This window comes from Panthera onca, chromosome A2 (assembly GCF_046562875.1).
Source record: "Panthera onca isolate mPanOnc1 chromosome A2, mPanOnc1 haplotype 2, whole genome shotgun sequence".
Lineage (NCBI taxonomy): Eukaryota > Metazoa > Chordata > Mammalia > Carnivora > Felidae > Panthera > Panthera onca.
In genome coordinates this window covers 1,606,337-1,622,574 of record NC_138340.1, presented here as the reverse complement: position 1 = coordinate 1,622,574, position 16,238 = coordinate 1,606,337, and the positions used below count along the sequence as shown (strand labels likewise).

The following is a 16,238-nucleotide window of genomic DNA, read 5'->3' as shown; positions in this document are numbered from 1 at the left end:
GAGCACACTGTCTACACAGACTTCTGACCTCCAGCCTGGGTGAGAAGAAGCGTCTGTTGGTGAAGCCTGCCCCCACCCTCCGCGCACTGTGGCCCCTGTGACATTAACAGCGTGGGCAGACCCACACGGGACCCCTGCCACCCGCACATCACTCCACTCGCCCCAGTACCTGGTGGCTGGAAGCCCACGGTGGTCCTCGGGGGGTCTGGGAGGGGTGTCTGTCCCCCAGCAGTGGCGGTTACGGTGGCTGCAGTCATGTTGGCGGGCTGGCTGGTTGCCCTGCTGGTGGCCGAGGGGGTGGCTGTGCTGGCCGGGACTCCCGGGACTGTGAAGGCAGCTGCCGTCCCAGAGGACTGCCTGGTGGCGGGGGTCCTCGCGGTGGGGAGGAGGCCGGAGGACATGGTGTCCAGGATCCAGCCCTTCAGCCTGGTGATTCGAGTGTACACGCCAGGTCTCCGGGCCTGAGCGCAGCCGACCCCCCAGCTCACAATCCCCGCCAGGTAAAACACACCGGGGGCCTCCTCGCAGGCCAGGGGTCCCCCGGAGTCGCCCTGAAAGGGAAGGAAGGAGAAGGTGAGCTACATCTGTTGTGGCCATCATTTCACACCGTGCGTGAGACCACACGCTGTCCGCCCCCAGCACACGCGAAGATGCAGATCACTTATTCCTCAGAGACTTGGCGGGGGGGTGGAGAGGGGAGGAAGTTAAAGGAAAAAAGTAAAGAGCTGGCTGTGACCCTGCGGCGCCTTGTCTGCAGGGGGCACTGCCTGGCCCTCCAGCCTTCCCATGGGTGGCTGAGACCCATCAGTGGGGCAGGAGACACGGCACGGGGGCTCCGGAGACCTGGCTTCAGACTTTGCATGACCTTGACCAAGTCACTTCTCTCTGAACTTCAATTTTTCCTGCTTTTGTTCTTGAGATGTAAAACAAAAACAAAAACAAAAACAAAACAAAACAAAAAACGCAGAAAACCCAATCTCTGCTCATTAGCCGCCGGCCTTTTTTCTATACGTTTCAAAAAAAATTACACCAGTAACATACTGCTCTTCCTTTAAAAAGAAAAAAAAAAAAAACCCAAACTTTTTTTTTTTTTAATTTATTTTTGCGAGAGGGAGAGAGAGCGGGAAAGGGGCACAGGGAGAGACAGGATCCCCAGCAGTTTCCATGTAGTCTGCACAGAGCCGGCTGGACACGGGGCTCCAAGTCCCGGACTGTGAGATCATGACCCGAGCTGAAATCAAGAGTCAGAGGCTCAACGGACTGAGCCACCCAGGCGCCCCCATTTTGTTTTTTGTTTTAAATTTTTTTCGTGTTTATTTTTGAGACAGAGAGAGAGAGACACAGCACAAACGGGGGAGGGTCAGAGAGAGGAGACACAGAATCCGAAGCAGGCTCCAGGCTCTGAGCTGTCAGCACAGAGCCTGACACAGAGCCCGAACCCACGAACCGTGAGATCATGACGTGAGCTTAAGTCGGACACTTAACCGACAGAGCCAGCCAGGCACCCCTTGCTTTTCTTTAAAAAGTCAGAATGTTACAATAGAGCTTAGGCCACACAGCAGACTGCTTTTCCCAAAGGTGGCAGGAGACTGTCTCCCTCATCCCACATGTGCTCTTTGAACGAGGAGATCTTGGCACTCCTCCCATTGGGTGGTGGGGGTCTGCCTCTCCACATGACCCTGGGCACAGCTCTGTGGCTGCCTTCGCCCCTAGACTTTGGGGACAGTGATGCCAGGTGACTTCCATCTTGCTGCCTTGAATTACCTGCTCTTGGGAGCCAGCCAGCACGTTTCGAGGTGGAAAGGAGCCCAGGCGGAGTCCACGTGGAGAGGCCACGTGTAGGGTGTAGCTGAGACCCCAGCCAACAACCGGTATTGGATGTGCAAGTTGAAACCCCTTCAGAATCTCCTGGGACATCAGCCTTTGAGCCGTCCCACTGCAGGCCGCAGACGCCATGTGGAGCACACAAGCTAGCCCCACTGGGCCCCACCGGAATTTCCAACCCACAAAATCTATGATTGGAAGAAATGGCTGTTTCACACAACCAAGCTTTGGGGAGTTTTGTTACACAGCAGCAGGGACTGACACAGCCCTGCCCCTGGTCCCGGGGCCCCATTTTCCCAAAAGTGAACATATTAGGAGCTTGGTGGGTCCCACTATGCTTTTACATTTATTAGTAATTTTAGAAAATATGTAGTGCTGTCTTTAAAATGTACATAAATGTTACGTGTAATATTTTACAACTTGCTTCATTCATTCAAGTCACAGCAGCCCTAGCAGACAGGTATTACTATGACCCCGTTTTACAGACAAGAATCTGAGACCCAGAGAGGTTGAGTAAGGTGCCTGGAGTCACGGAGCTTGTGGGAAGAGGAGCCAGGATTTGAACCCACAAGTGCACTTCCCAGAAGCTGCCCTAGAGGTTCCCACTGCAAGTTATTTGCCACATCTCCCTCAACTGCGGCCTGTGAGTGTACATTTATGTCGCAGCCGATATTTTCAACCCGGCGGACGTGAGCAATACCTCTGAGTGTTACTACTGAAGTCCACCCTTTGGGGCCCTGGCCCTCTCTGCTGGGACGAGCAGGCGGAATCCGTCCCTGCTGAGCTCTTACCAAAGTGCAGGTTCAGGAGCCCCATCGATGAGTCTCGTTCCAAGTCACTAAGCTTCGGGCTGGTTGTTGACACAGAAGTAGGAGCCATCACCACTTTCGATTTTGTTGTTCCCGGCGGTACACACATTCCCGATTCTTCTTTACCAGGATTATCCTGCCTGGTCAGGTACCATTACTTTGCTCTCCTGCGTGAATTTAAAACCAGCCTGCCAAGTCATATGGTGAAATGCTATTGGAATTTTGCCTGGAATTGCAGTGATTTATAGGAAAAAATGGAGACAAACAGATCTTCATAATATTGTCTTACCATCCATGAATATGGTATGTTTTTCCATTCATTCAGACCTTTTTATTTTCTTCAGAGTTTAGTAACATTCTCCACGAAAACCTTGAACATCTGGAGTTTACTTCTAGACACCACACAGATTTTGTTCCGTCAGTGGGATCCCTTTTTCTAGGAAGCTGATTTTTGCTGGGAAAAGAAACGTTCTTGACTTTGTATGACCTTGTATCAAGCCAGACTTGCTGGACTCTTTTGAATCTTTGTAGTTTCTTACTTGGCTCTCTGTGTTTTTATTTTATTTTATTTTTTTGGTAGACAGTCACGTTACTGCAGATTACATTTTTGTCTACTTCACAAATCCCTATGCTTTTCTTTTTTCTTGACTTCCCGCATTAATCCAGATGTCCTTGGTGACGGCAGGCAGCCTGGCGTGTGAATGGAAGGCTTTGTTTCACCATCAACATGATGTCGGCTGTAGGTTTCTGTTGTCTTTCATAGGATTGGAATTTCTTAAAATCGTAATTACGAATGTTGTTAAAAAGTATCGGATGCCTTTTTCTGTGGTTTTGGAGAAGATGTCCTTTTTCCCTTTTTGTCCACTAATGTGATGAGTGGCGTTACTGGGTTCTCCTGTGTCAGACTAGATTTTATGAGATAAACTCACTACGGTTGTGATTTATTTTCCTTTTAACACATTATTAGATTTAGTCTAATATTTTATTAAGGGTTTTGCATAGATATTTCTTCAAGATTTTTAAAAATGTTTTTTGAGAAAGACAGACGTGGTAGGAAGAGGAGGAGAGGGGGAGAGAGAGGGAGGGGGAGAGAGAGGGAGGGGGAGAGAGAGGGAGGGGGAGAGAGAGGGAGGGGGAGAGGGAGAGAGCGGGGTGTGGGGGGGGCGGAATCCCAATCAGGCTCTGTGCTGTCAGTGCAAAGTCTGACATGGGGCTTGATCTTACAAACTGTGAGATCATGACCTAAGCCAAAACCGAATCAGATGCTTAACCAACTGAGCCACCCAGGCGCCCCACATCAATGTTTCCAAGACTATACATTTCCCCACTTGTGTATTTCTTTGGCCTTCACGGCATGGTTCTGGAGCCAGGTTTCCCCTAAGCTGGATCACACACACCTCAGGTGCTCACTGGCTACCCTGCGACACAGAGCAGTCACATGTGCCATAACTTGTGATTAGCTTTTTCTCCCGTGAATACATGCTGCACATTTTCAAGTTAGTGTCTGTATTTTTTTGCACACCCACCTCGTCTTCTGCTTGGAAATGACAATTTCTCTAAACCACACATTTACAGGCATTCGGGTTCTCTTGAGGGTTCCCCTGCTCACTGTGACGCGCTGGAAACTGTTTCCCTTCCGTCTGTGAACATGTCAGGCGGCCCCCTGGATGCTCACCTGGCAGGAGTCCACTTTGCCCTCCAGGAAGCCAGCGCAGAGCATCCTGTCCGTGAGGGAGGAGTTGTAGAGTGCGCTGCACGCCTTCTGGTCTATGATGCCCACAGACGCTCTCTGTAGAATGTCAGGCTTGGTGGCTGCCAAGGAGAGGAGGCCCCACACAAGCTCACTCACAGAGCGATCCCTCTTCCACGTCGGCTACGCTGTGGCAACACCCACCCGGGGAGGGGAGTCCCTGCCCTATGGATAAAGAACCACAGCCCCTCGGGGCCGCAGGGGTCCGTGCGGTCGTGTAGTGATAAGGGGGCGGACCCCGTGCTCCTACTCAGCACCCTAGACTCTCACCAACATCCCCAGGCGGATTCCCTAGTGCCTTGGGTGACCTGCAGGGAGGACAAAAGCAGCACTAACTCTTGGGGGTCCCTGAAGGGTACAGCACAAGGGTCTCCGAGCTTTTCTACCAAGGGCCACAGAGCACATAATCATGGCTTTACGGGCCAGTCTCTGTTGGAACGACTGAGCTCTGCCCTTGTAGCAGGAAAGCCCCCAGAGACCGTCTGTAAACCAGCGGATGGGCTGGGCGCCGATAAACCTTTACGAAGCAGCCACACTGCCCGTGCGCCAGAGCCCGCGACCCTGGGGGGAGCGGAGGGGAGAGGGGTTTGCAGGTGTGGGACCGGAGAGCCTGGTGGGGAGCTCACCGTTTCCCTCCTGTGTGTTACCCCAGCCGGAGATCATGCACTTCCGGCCCACAGGGAACTTCTGGATAGCCAGGGGCAGGCAGACAGGCTGGATGTACTTGTTGAAACCCAGGGGCCCGGCCAGCTCCAGCACGGCCACATCGAAGTCCAGGATGCCGGGGTTGTACTGGGGGTGCAGCACTGCCCGCTTGAGCCCCATCTTCACTGGGTTTCCGCCGACGCCCGTGAGGGACGCGGTGCCCAGGTGGGCCCGCACCAGCTCCACCTTCGTGCTGCCGACAAGGGGCCGCTCAGACACCCCGCTGCCCCCAGGACGCCAGGCACAGCTGTGGGGCCCGGGCTCTGGGGAGGGGCGCCGGGAGGACGGAGGGGCCACGTGGCTGTTGCCCAAAAGTGGTCCCAGGCCGGGGGCCTGTGGACAAGGCAGGGAGCCCCTGGGGGCTCATCTCCTCTGGCTAGAACACAAGGGGCCCCTGGTGCCCTGTGACTGACAGACTAACCGTGGGGCGGAGGCGAAGATGCCCCCACTTGTCCCCCAGAGACCAGCCCAGCAGAATCCTCCCCCCAGGAGCTGCAGCCCAGGTGGGGCCCTTGAGATGCCCTCCCCCCCCCCCAGAACCCTCACTTCTCCCGCCTGTTCCCTCTCCGGTTTGCAGCTGGACAGAACCAGTTCTTGAGCCCGGGGAAGGGCTGCCTCCGTGTGGCAGGATTCGTGTTCAGGAGAGGAGGGGGCAGGGCACCGCGTGACAGAGGGGCACAGGGGTGGCTGCGCAGACCCGGGGGCTGGGGTGGGTCTTACTGGTTGAAGCAGTGGGCGGCCGACAGCAGCCAGCGGTCCCCCACCACGGTGGCGCCACAGAAGTGCCGGGAACCTTCCTTCAGGCTGACCTGCCAGGGCACTTCCCCCGACACGGCTCCCAGCCCGCCCACGATCCGAGTGGGCTTCTCCATGGCGGGCCTGGCCCCGCACTCTGTGGGGAACAAGAGAGAAGGGCCCAGACGGCACACATCTCCTTCCCGCAGAGAGCTGCCGGGAGCCAGCACCCATCCGCCCAGTCCCGCAGGGGCGCACGCCTACCCTACCTGCGCCTGCGCCCCTAGAGAGTACCTTGTGGCTTAGAGGCGGTGACTGAGTCGGGAGGCGCGGCGCTGAGGCCCAGAGTGGGCCTGGCGGGGCTCTCAGGACTGGTGGGCCGGGCAGTGCTGGCGGTGGTGGAGGCGGGAGCCGCCGTGGGGGCCAGAGGCCGGCCTGCCGTGGTGATGGCCTCCAGGATCCAGTCACGCAGCCTGGTCACTCGGGCATAGACGCCGGGGCGTCCGGCTTCCGCACAACCTATTCCCCAGCTCACGATGCCGGCCAGGAAGAACCTGCCAGAGGGCTCCTCGCAGACTAGGGGGCCTCCCGAGTCGCCCTGGGAGACAGAGGCACGCCTTTGGGAGGGTCGGGGGCCCTGGCCGCAGCCAGTCCAGATCCCAGAGCCGCAGAGTCAGAGGAGTCCCCCCTCCCCACGGGCTCCTGGAGCCGAGGTGGCTGGCGAGCCTCCGTCTGCTCTTCGTAAACACACAGCAGGACAGCTGGACAGCTGGGCTGTGGGGTCTCCAAGACCTCGCTCGGTTCAGCCTCTGGCAGTGCAAAACCCAGCCCAAATAAACATCCCCTCCTCTCCTCGTCCACGGGATCTCTGACGATGTTGCCACTTGCCAAGGCGGCCAGTGTGGCTGCCCCTGTGTCTCACTGGCGGCGAAGGGCCTGGTCTGCCCTCACACATCCTGTCCGCTCACCCTTTCCCTTCTCGCTCCCAGCTCGCCTGGACTCTCACGTTCCCCAGCACACGCCCTCTGCCACCATTTCCCCACCTTTTCCACAGGCCCCGGTTTTGCTGTGGCGCCGAGTGCGGGCAGCAGTCTCCCCCCCTCCCCCCGGCCAGTGGGCTTGAGAAATGAGACCAAAGGCATAAAGGAAAAAGGAGATCCGGAGCCGTGCTAGAAGTCAGGCAGGGAAGTCTTGGTGGCAGACTGGAAACTGTGGGCACCCCCTCTTCCAGGGCGGAAACCTGGGGGCCTCGGGCAGGTGGGGCGGGGCCTGGGGCCTCGGGACTTGTCCCCAGGCCCCAGGGGCCGTGGGGCTCACCTGGCAGGAATCCACCTTCCCGTCCAGGTAGCCGGCACACAGCATCCTGTCGGTGAGCGAGTGGCCATACAGGCTGGCACACAGGCCCCGGTCCAGCAGCTCCACCGTGGCTTTCTGCAGCGTTTCCGGCTTGACCACTGCCCAGGACAGAGAGACGCCAGCAGGATGAGCGCTTCGGGGCCCCGGGCAGCCACCCCGAGGCTGGAGGCTGCAGGCCGTCTCTGCTCCGGCCCTCGGCTTCCCCGGCGGGAAGGGGATCCGCGGCAGCAGCCAGCTCGGAAACCGGCAGAGCACGCACTCCACAAATGCCCACCAGCAACCTCCGTGGCCCAGGCGGCGAAGAGGCATCCAAGTGAACACCCAAGACTGGGCTCCTTCCTCACCTCCCTCCTAAAACCTGCTCTGCCCTGAGCCTCCCCGTACCTGCTTCTGCCATCATTCTTGTCCTACTCTGCTGAAATCTCTCCTCGGCCTGCAGCCAGTGCCTTCTTTGCTACAGATTATGTTGCCCTCTCCCCACATCCTGCAGGGTGATGCCCTCCCCCCATCCCGGCTCAAATTAAAAGTCCAAGTCTGGACCACCGACCCCAGAGCCTTTGTGCATGCTGTCCCAGCTGCCTAGAGCGCTGTCTGTCCCTCCACAATCTGCCTGCCTTCCCCCCTCACCCCCATTCTCAAGAAGCCCCTCCCGACCACCCTATTAAAGCTTGCAGCCCCCATCTCCACCCAACCTTAGTCTCCAATGCACTCCTCGCCACCTACTTCCTTCCAGGGCTGTGCTGTCCAGTCTGGCAGCCACTGGCTACATGTGGCTATTTAAATGTAGATCTAAATGCGTACGACGCAATAAAATGTAAAAACTCGGTTTCCCAGGCACACGGCCACGGCCAGCTTGCAGGGGGCTGCTGGCTCCTATAGCGGGTGACACAAACACAAAGCACAGCCCCCACTCCCCAAGGGAAGCGCTCTTGGATAGTGCCGGTCTGGCCTGGGAGCCCCTCGTGGCGAGGCTCACTGCTCTGCTCCCTGCCCCACCCTTGGACCTGTGGTCGGTGAACGAGGGAGGCTGAAACGAAATGTTGGTGGCCTGGGCTTAATTATCTTTATATTCCCTCCTAATTAGGTCCGTGTGGAAAATACCTTTCCTTTTCAGAAGGTGTAAAAATCATACGACATTTTTCTTTTCTTTCGTATCAGGCAGGCACAGACCTGAGAAAACCCCAAATCACAGGCCATGGGCCCTGCACCTGAAGTCAGCTGCGGTGGACGCCCAGACCCTTTCGACAGGGCAAAGCTGCCCCTCAACTTGGGGGGCCCTAGGGCACCCCCACTTCCATGCACAGCCACCGAGCCAGCCTGGACAGTTTGCTCTAGAATGTTCTAGACTAGTGTCATCCAATAGGACTTCCCGCAATGATGGGACTTCTCGCTGCAGGACAACCCCCTGTCCGAGTACTTTATCTCATCCACTGGGTCAGAGCTGAGGCGTCACTTTCACGGTCCTTCCCTGAAGCCATCCCCACCCCAAATCCTTTTCCCTGAAGCATCCTGTGGGTTTCCTTCCAGCACCTTCTGTCAGATTACAGTGGATTCTCACCCCTCCTCCGAGACAGTTCTGTTCTGTAAAGTCGCCACAAACCCTGACTTATCGCTTCTGTAGCGTGGCTTGTGGGGGGCAGAGGGCAGGTTCCCAGGAGCCTCTGCTCTCAAGGTCCGTAACTTACGGTGTGTGTGCCTCTGAGCACGCGCACTTCCCTGAGTTCACGCTCTGGAACCCACCGCGGGAAGCAGCTTACTAGACACCCCGGCCTGTCTGCACCTAGAGACGCCAGCCGCCACTCTGCCCCAGGGGCCATTTTAGCAACCACCCACAAAGAGCACAAAAACGCACAAAACGTGGCAGTGAATACGCCACGGGAAGGACGCCGGTTTCTGGCCTGAGCTGAAACAGCAGGGCACATTCGCAAATGGCACAGAACTGCCCAGAGTACCCTCTGGGGCGGCGGGCACCGCAGGCACGGAGCGCCAGGACCCCCGGCCGCGGGAGGAGGCAGGGGCGGAGCGACTTACGGAAGTCCTCCTTGAGGTAGCCCCAGCCGGAGATGAGGCACTTCCTCCGCGGCGGGAAGACGTGCGTGGCGGCAGGCAGGCACACGGGCTGGACGTGCCTGCCGAAGGCCAGCGGGCCGTCCAGCTCCAGCACCGCCACGTCGAAGTCGGCCGTGTCCGGGTTGTACAGGGGGTGCGGGATGATGCGGGCCACGCGCACCCGCACCGTGCTGGCCTCTGCGCCACTGAGGTGGGTCGTGCCCGCGTAGGCCACCCACTCCGCCGGGTCTTGGAACCTGCGGGGCACAGAAGCCACAGCTCCAGGGCCCACCCGGCACAGACGGGCAGCGGGGGCGGCGAGGGAGGCACCCGCCCTGGGAGCGGGCGTGATTAGGGTGCGCCCCGAAACTCAGTCATGACGCGACTTTGTCGAAAATGGAAATGGATGCACACGAACCCATTCCACGCCAATTTTCAGCATTTGAAACAAAGACAGATCTGGGTGCAGTGTTGGGGTGGGGGCCAAAGCCCACAGGCCTTGGGATAAACCGTGTCTTCGCGCCATACCGCAGAACGTCCAAATGAATGCCGAACCCACGACAAAGGGCGGACATTTTACATAAACACAGGATCTGGCTGCCCCAGCCCCACTCACCGCCCAGGCTTCCCAGAGCTCCGGCCGGTCAGATCTGCTCTGAATTTCCCAACTGGACATTCTGTTCATTGTGGATTTTGTTTTTTGCGTTAATTTTTATTTTTTGCAACATGACATGAAAGTATTACTTGTCATAATGCCTGTTCTGGGCAACAGCTGACACTTTGCCCCCCTCCCCGCCCCCCCCCCCCCCCCCCCCCGGCCACCAAAAGTGCCCCGTTCTCCTCACCCTACTCCTGGCCTTGTAGTGGATGTTCCTCGCGGGCCCCGTACAGGGTCAACGGACGGAACACCACGCTTCCCAGCAGAAGCAGGGGACAAGGCCGGGTTCTGTCTCCCAAAGCCCTCCCTCCCCTCACCCACCCTCTCTCCGTACCTTTGCGGAATCATTCTGCTAAGTTCAAGATCAAAACTCTTATTGCCTTAAATAAGTTTTACCAGAAGGAAGTTTTACCATGTTACCAGAATAAGAAAGAAAACACAAAGGCAGCTCTAACGGACCCTTGGGACAAGTGGGGAGATCGGATGTGGACAGGGCGCCGGATGCCAGCGTGTGGCGGTGGGTCACGATACTGTGGGTGCGGGTGACAGTGTTCCTTGTTTGTACAGACACGTGCAACAGAGTCAGGGGGACACATCACGGTCAGAGGGGAGAATATCAAATGGTTTGGCAGGAAAAGACGCAGAGGCGCGTGTGTGTAGGTAAAGACACAGCAGGAGCGATGGCTAATACGGGAAAATGCCAACGCGTGCTAAAATCAGGTAAGGGCACACAAATGTCTGTCGTGCCGTTTTTTCGTCTTTTCTATCTGCTTAACTACTGCTGTAATAAAATATGGGAGAACAAAACTGAATGGAAAAATTGCCACCTACTGTCCTGAGCTGTGACTGGTTCTGGCATCCGTCCCCAGGCTGGCAGCTGAGGCAGACAGCAGGCTGCACGCGGGGCCCGGCAGCAAGCCAAGGGCTGTAAAGTACTGAACCATCTGTCCAGACTGCCCTGCCCTCTCCCTCAGGTCTCCAAAGACTGCAGCAACCAAACGGCAATGACTGGCACAGAGGCTTCTGGAACCTTCTCCCACTTTTGACCAGCTCCATTCTGCCTGGCCACTCTGGTTTGTTAACGATTCTGACCATCCTCAACAACAAGCAACGAGCTGGTTCAACAACAGGCAAAGAGTTCAAACACGTCTCTAAAGAAGACATACAAGTGGGCCACAAGCACAGTCAGGCAGCACGGGACAGCCGCCGCGGTGGCTCAGATCAAAACGGCAGATGACGACAAGTGCTGGGGAGCACGTGGAGACACCAGAGCCTTCTGCGTGGCCGGAGGGGATGGAAAATGGTGCGGCCCCCGGGGATAACCATACGGTGGTTCCTCAAAAAGTTTAAACACAGAATTACCAGGTGACTCAGCAATCCCACTCGCGTGTCTATACTCAGAGGCACTGGAAACAGGTCCCAGTTCACAACCACCAAGAGCTGATGAAAGCACTCGAGTGTCCCTCCATGGATGAAGGACAAACACAATGTGGTCCATCCACACGTTGGGGTATCATCCAGCCTCAGGAAGGAAGGACGTCCTGCCACCTGCCACCATGCGGACGGACCCAGAGGATACCATGCGCAGTGACAGAAGCCAGACACAAAAGGACACGTCCTGCGTGACCCCACTCACAGGGGGTCCCCAGAGGAGTCCCGTCCACAGAGACAGAGAGCAGATGGTGGGAGCCAGGGGAGGGGCAGGGACAGGGAGTCTGTGCTTCATGGGGACAGAGTCTCAGCTTGGGGACATGGAAAGTTCTGGAGATGAGTGGTGGGGGCAGCTGCACAGCAGTGTGAACAGCAATGCTACTGAATTGTGATGGTTAAGGTGGTAAATTTATGTAGTGTATATTTTACCACAACTTAAACAATAAGAACACATTCAGATTCAACAACAGAAAAGAAAAAGGAGGGAGGGGAGGGACAAGAGAGCTCCACGGGGCTCCAAGGACCCCAGGAAAGGCGGTGCTCCGGGAGTGGGACAGAAGGCAGGACCAAGGGTGCAGGGCTCACCCGTTGAAGCAGTGGGCCGCGGACACCAGCCACCTGGCCCCGACGACAGCAGCCCCACAGAAGTGTTCCTTGTTTTCTCGAAGGCTGACTTGCCACGGGAACTCTCCCGGGGACGCTTCCACGCCACCCACGATCCGGCCGGCTGTCTTCCAGCCGGGCTGTAGACCACAGTCTGCAAGACAGAGGTCACCAACCAGGGCCCTCAGAGGGCAGGGCCGTGACTATGCTCCCACCACGTCTGTGCAGAATCGCTCATCCCTGCCACCCTCTCGTGCAAAGACGTGCTCTAGGTCCCTTGCACTTGGCTTTGCTGACTCCTTTGGGGCCCCCCAGCCCTCGTGTGCCCCACCTCCAGCTGCCCAACAGGTCAAACACCCAAGGCTGCATGCACCAGGCAGTGGCAGAGAATGTCTCTGCCGGTACCCCTTCTCTGCCTCAGGCACAGGTGGCCTTCAAGCAACCTTCACTTCTCCACATTACACCTGTCATGGAGCTCATGGCCAAGGGCGAGATCCAGGTGGGAACTCCACACTTTCGACTTGATTCGCGGGTGTGCCGACTCATAAAGCAAAGGGTCGACCCCTTGCTTCCTCATGTCTCTAGCTGCCCAGAGGGCACTTTCTTCCTTTTCTTCCCCACACAGGCCCCTCCCTCTGGGTCTCCACTTCAGCTCATGTTGTCATGCAGCAAACAGTGAACTGAGAAGAGCTGTCCAAACACTGCACATCTCAGAGAAAGTACTGTTGCCCTTGGCCACCGCCTGGGAGGAAACCTCTAAGCTCTTGGACTGTTGTTTGAGAGCAGCTTGACCTTGACCTGCCTGGGGACTTGGGTCACCCAGAAAGTTCATGGTGACTTTGGGCCACGTGGTATCACCTTGACCTCTTGAGGGGCTGGAAACTCAGTTTTTTGGGCTGAGCTGTGTCCCCCGAAAAGATGAAGTTTTAACCCCCAGTACTTGTGAGTGTGATTTATTTGGAAATAGGGTCTTCAGAGATGATCAAATTAAGATGAAGTCATTAGCGAGGGCCCTGAATCCAATGACTGGTGTCTTCTTAAAAAGGGGAAATTCGGACAAAGGCACGCACACAGGGAGAATGCCATGTGGACGTGATGGCAGAGATCTGGTGACACTTCCATAAGCCAAGAAATGCTAGACATCCACCAAGCCCCAGAAGCCAGGAGAGAACCATGAAACAGATTCTCCATCACCAGCTCAGAAGAAACCAAACCTCCTGCTACCTTGACCTCGGCTTCCAGCCTCCAGATTGTGACAGGGACCGTCCCTGTTGTCCAGGCCACCTTGCTTTGGCAGCCCTGGGACTCTCACACCTAAAGTGAGCTGTGCCGGTGCTACCTGCCTGTGTGACCCGGGACACCAAGTCTCAGCGAGTTTCCCTGGCTGGAAACACTTTGTATGTGTTCACGTGCTGCTGCTGCGACTTTCAGTCCAGCACTGTCCCGTGACCGCACTGGGCAGTGGGGAGCCTGCCCACCACCGGTCTCGCCCACTCTGTGCCTGGTGCACCTCTTCCTTTCATGACCTTTTCACTGGGAGAAGCTGTAACCTTGCATAGGAGGACACCTGAGTTCTGCGAGTCACTTTTGGTGAGTCACGGACCCCGAGGTGGGGGGGTCACAGCCGCCAATTTCAATTGGCCTCCACAGATCATCCAGGTCCAGGTGCCACACGCTACCAACGTTTCCTCCACCGTAGACTTTGCAAGTTTCAAAGTTCTTATACATCCATCTTTTCATGGGATGCCATGTTTCAGCTTATTTGGTCCACTTTTATGTCCAGTGAGGTTTTATAATTTTATAGAACTCTACAGGCTTGACATGCTCATTTTTTGTTGCTACTGATCACATGCGGGATTTTTTGCATTTTATCTTCTAACCCGTTGTTAGTTGCATAAAGCAAAGGAATAGCTTTTGTATGTGTTTGTGTTTCTCGTACTCTCCCCTCCGTGTCAAACCTTCTCATTTTCTAATCCCGGGCTAGTCAATTTATTGATTCATTTATATAGTCGATCACATCCACTGTGAATTATGATGGTTTTCCCTCTTCCTTTCCACACTTCAACTGCTGCTCTTACCCTATCGCATGGGCTAACATCGCTAGAAAACGTTGGCTCCTCTTATGGCACTTCCACCGTGAGATTCCCTTGCTCGAAACCCACTGCATATAGGACAGAGCGTCAGTTCCTGGCACTCGAGGCTTATCACGCTTCGGCAGGGACCCATCTCACAGGCGCCCCCTCCCTTCCTCTGCCCAGCTCCAGCGATGCCAAGCCCAGGTGGCGTGTATAATGTGTGCAGCGGGCCAGACAGCAGAGCCAGCAGCTGACCCCGGAGAGGGGACATGGCCCAGATACCAGCCAGACAGGGGACTGACCACAGTGGGCCTCATCAGATCCGTCGGAGCAGTCCACTCTGTCGTCACACTCCGGGTTCACTTTGGTCACACACTGGCCGTTGCGGCAGGAAAAGGTGTTCCCTGGGCAGTGACCTGTGGGCAGAGAAGAACCAGGTTTCTGACCCCACTCTGTATCTCCCGGCTGCAGCAAGATTCCGCTCGCTACTCAGAGCCTTCAGGGCATGGAAAACATCTCTTTTTTGCTTCCTTGGCCCTAAATGTTTCTGAAGTAATTTTCTCAGAACCAGTATGGAGACACAACACGAGAATGTCAGTCAGCACACAGGCCAGGACAATGTAACAGACGTATAGGCACACCATGTGTGCTTCCACATTTTTGAGCGCCCATGTATTTTTAAGTAAGACACGGGTGAAACTGAACTTTTCGGGGCACCTGGGTGGCTCAGTCGGTTAAGCATTAGACTTTGGCTCAGGTCATGATCTCATGGTTCGTGGGTTTAAGCCCCAGGTCGGGCTCTGTACTGACAGCTCAGCCTGGAGCCTGCTTCTGATTCTGTGTCTCTCTCTTTCTTTGCCCCTCCCTGCTCACACTTTGTCTTTTTCTCTCTCAAAAATAAATAAAACACTAACAAAAGTATTTAAAAAAAGAAATCGAAATTTTCAAGTTGTAGTAAAACATACATAACGTGAAGTTTACTATGTTAACCATTTTAAGTGTTCGGCACACACGTGGGGCCCAACTGTTCTCTGCGAGGGCATCCCGGGCACTGTGGGGGCTGAACAGCACTCCTGGCCCCACCCCTTCCAGGCCAGGAGCCTCGCTCCTTACTACCAGATGTCCCTGGATACCACCCAGCATCCCTTGGGGCCAGGATCGCCCCTACTTGAGGACTCCATGTGGTACTCGTTCTTTTTTCTTTTTTTCCAAACTGTTTGTGTTTTGTCTTTTAACAGCAGATCCCTACCACTTTTCCAAAAAAACCCACCAGTAATGTTTTCTCTTACTCGTATTTGGCCACGTGTACTTCAGCGTCTCAACTTTCCATCTCTTGCCCACACAGGACTGTAAGTCCGTGCCTCCTGGCCCCCAGAGGAGGCTGGTGTGCAGAACTAGCCTTCACTGCACTGGAGGGAGCCCTCTGTGTCTGAAGTCTTGGGGAACGTCTCCAGGTGACTCTCTGGAAACTGCAGAGGGCAGGGAGCTCCGTGGGAGAGGGGAAGACATACCTGATTTTAAATCTCTTTCTGTCCATGGCGCTTTCTGGCTTCCTGAAGTGAAATGGACAAGACATGTAAGCTCATCCAGTGAGTTCTGTAGTTTTTTGAAAACATCGGATTGCAAGGCAGCTGCACGGTCTATCATAGGAGCCACTTCAATTCTAACTTAAATCAATTAAGATGAAACCCAACGAATCATTCTGTTGCTTGGTCTCACTGGCTGCATGACAAGCACTCAAGGGCCACACAGGCCTAGTGGCCACCATAGTGGACTGTGCAGGAACAAGACCAAGGAGAGTTCAATTCACACGGACACCGAGGTTACTAAGACTCAACCAGCATGTCAGCATTGGTGGGCAAAGGGCATAAATGTCCAGTAGGACAAGGTCAAGGCAAGCAGTCTTTAACCTGAAGACAGACTGAACGAACTCATGTCTGGTTCTCAAATCACGATGAACTGCATCATCAGATTTTATGTGAAGTTTTGGTTCATGATACGGAATCTGCACCATCAGATCTTAGAGCACAGCATTTACTCTTATTTCTATACCAGGATTGGCAAACAGTGGCTGCAGGCCAAATGCGGCCTACCATTTGATTATGCATTAAAGTTTTATCGATACACAACACTGCCCATTTATGTACTGTCTTTAACTCTCATGTGACAATAGCAGAGTTGAGTGACCTCGACCGAGACCCAAAGGGCTACAAGGATGAAAATATTTACACTCCAGCCATTTG

At 55.4% G+C, this 16,238-nt stretch overlaps 1 protein-coding gene across 2 annotated transcripts in view; it reads right to left on the bottom strand.

Moving 5' to 3' along the window:
• Nucleotides 1–16,238, bottom strand: part of TMPRSS9 (transmembrane serine protease 9) — a 49,185-nt gene that overhangs the window by 5,456 nt on the left and 27,491 nt on the right. For both annotated transcript variants that reach the window (XM_078443684.2, XM_060629794.3), the window contains exons 6-15: nucleotides 15,507–15,544; nucleotides 14,298–14,411; nucleotides 11,903–12,074; nucleotides 9,211–9,485; nucleotides 7,141–7,277; nucleotides 6,118–6,421; nucleotides 5,809–5,980; nucleotides 5,010–5,281; nucleotides 4,309–4,445; nucleotides 170–551 (exon numbers count right to left, since the gene is read on the bottom strand). In XM_078443684.2, the coding sequence (XP_078299810.2) occupies nucleotides 170–551; nucleotides 4,309–4,445; nucleotides 5,010–5,281; nucleotides 5,809–5,980; nucleotides 6,118–6,421; nucleotides 7,141–7,277; nucleotides 9,211–9,485; nucleotides 11,903–12,074; nucleotides 14,298–14,411; nucleotides 15,507–15,544 (2,003 nt within the window). The remainder of the gene's footprint in view (nucleotides 1–169; nucleotides 552–4,308; nucleotides 4,446–5,009; nucleotides 5,282–5,808; nucleotides 5,981–6,117; nucleotides 6,422–7,140; nucleotides 7,278–9,210; nucleotides 9,486–11,902; nucleotides 12,075–14,297; nucleotides 14,412–15,506; nucleotides 15,545–16,238) is intronic.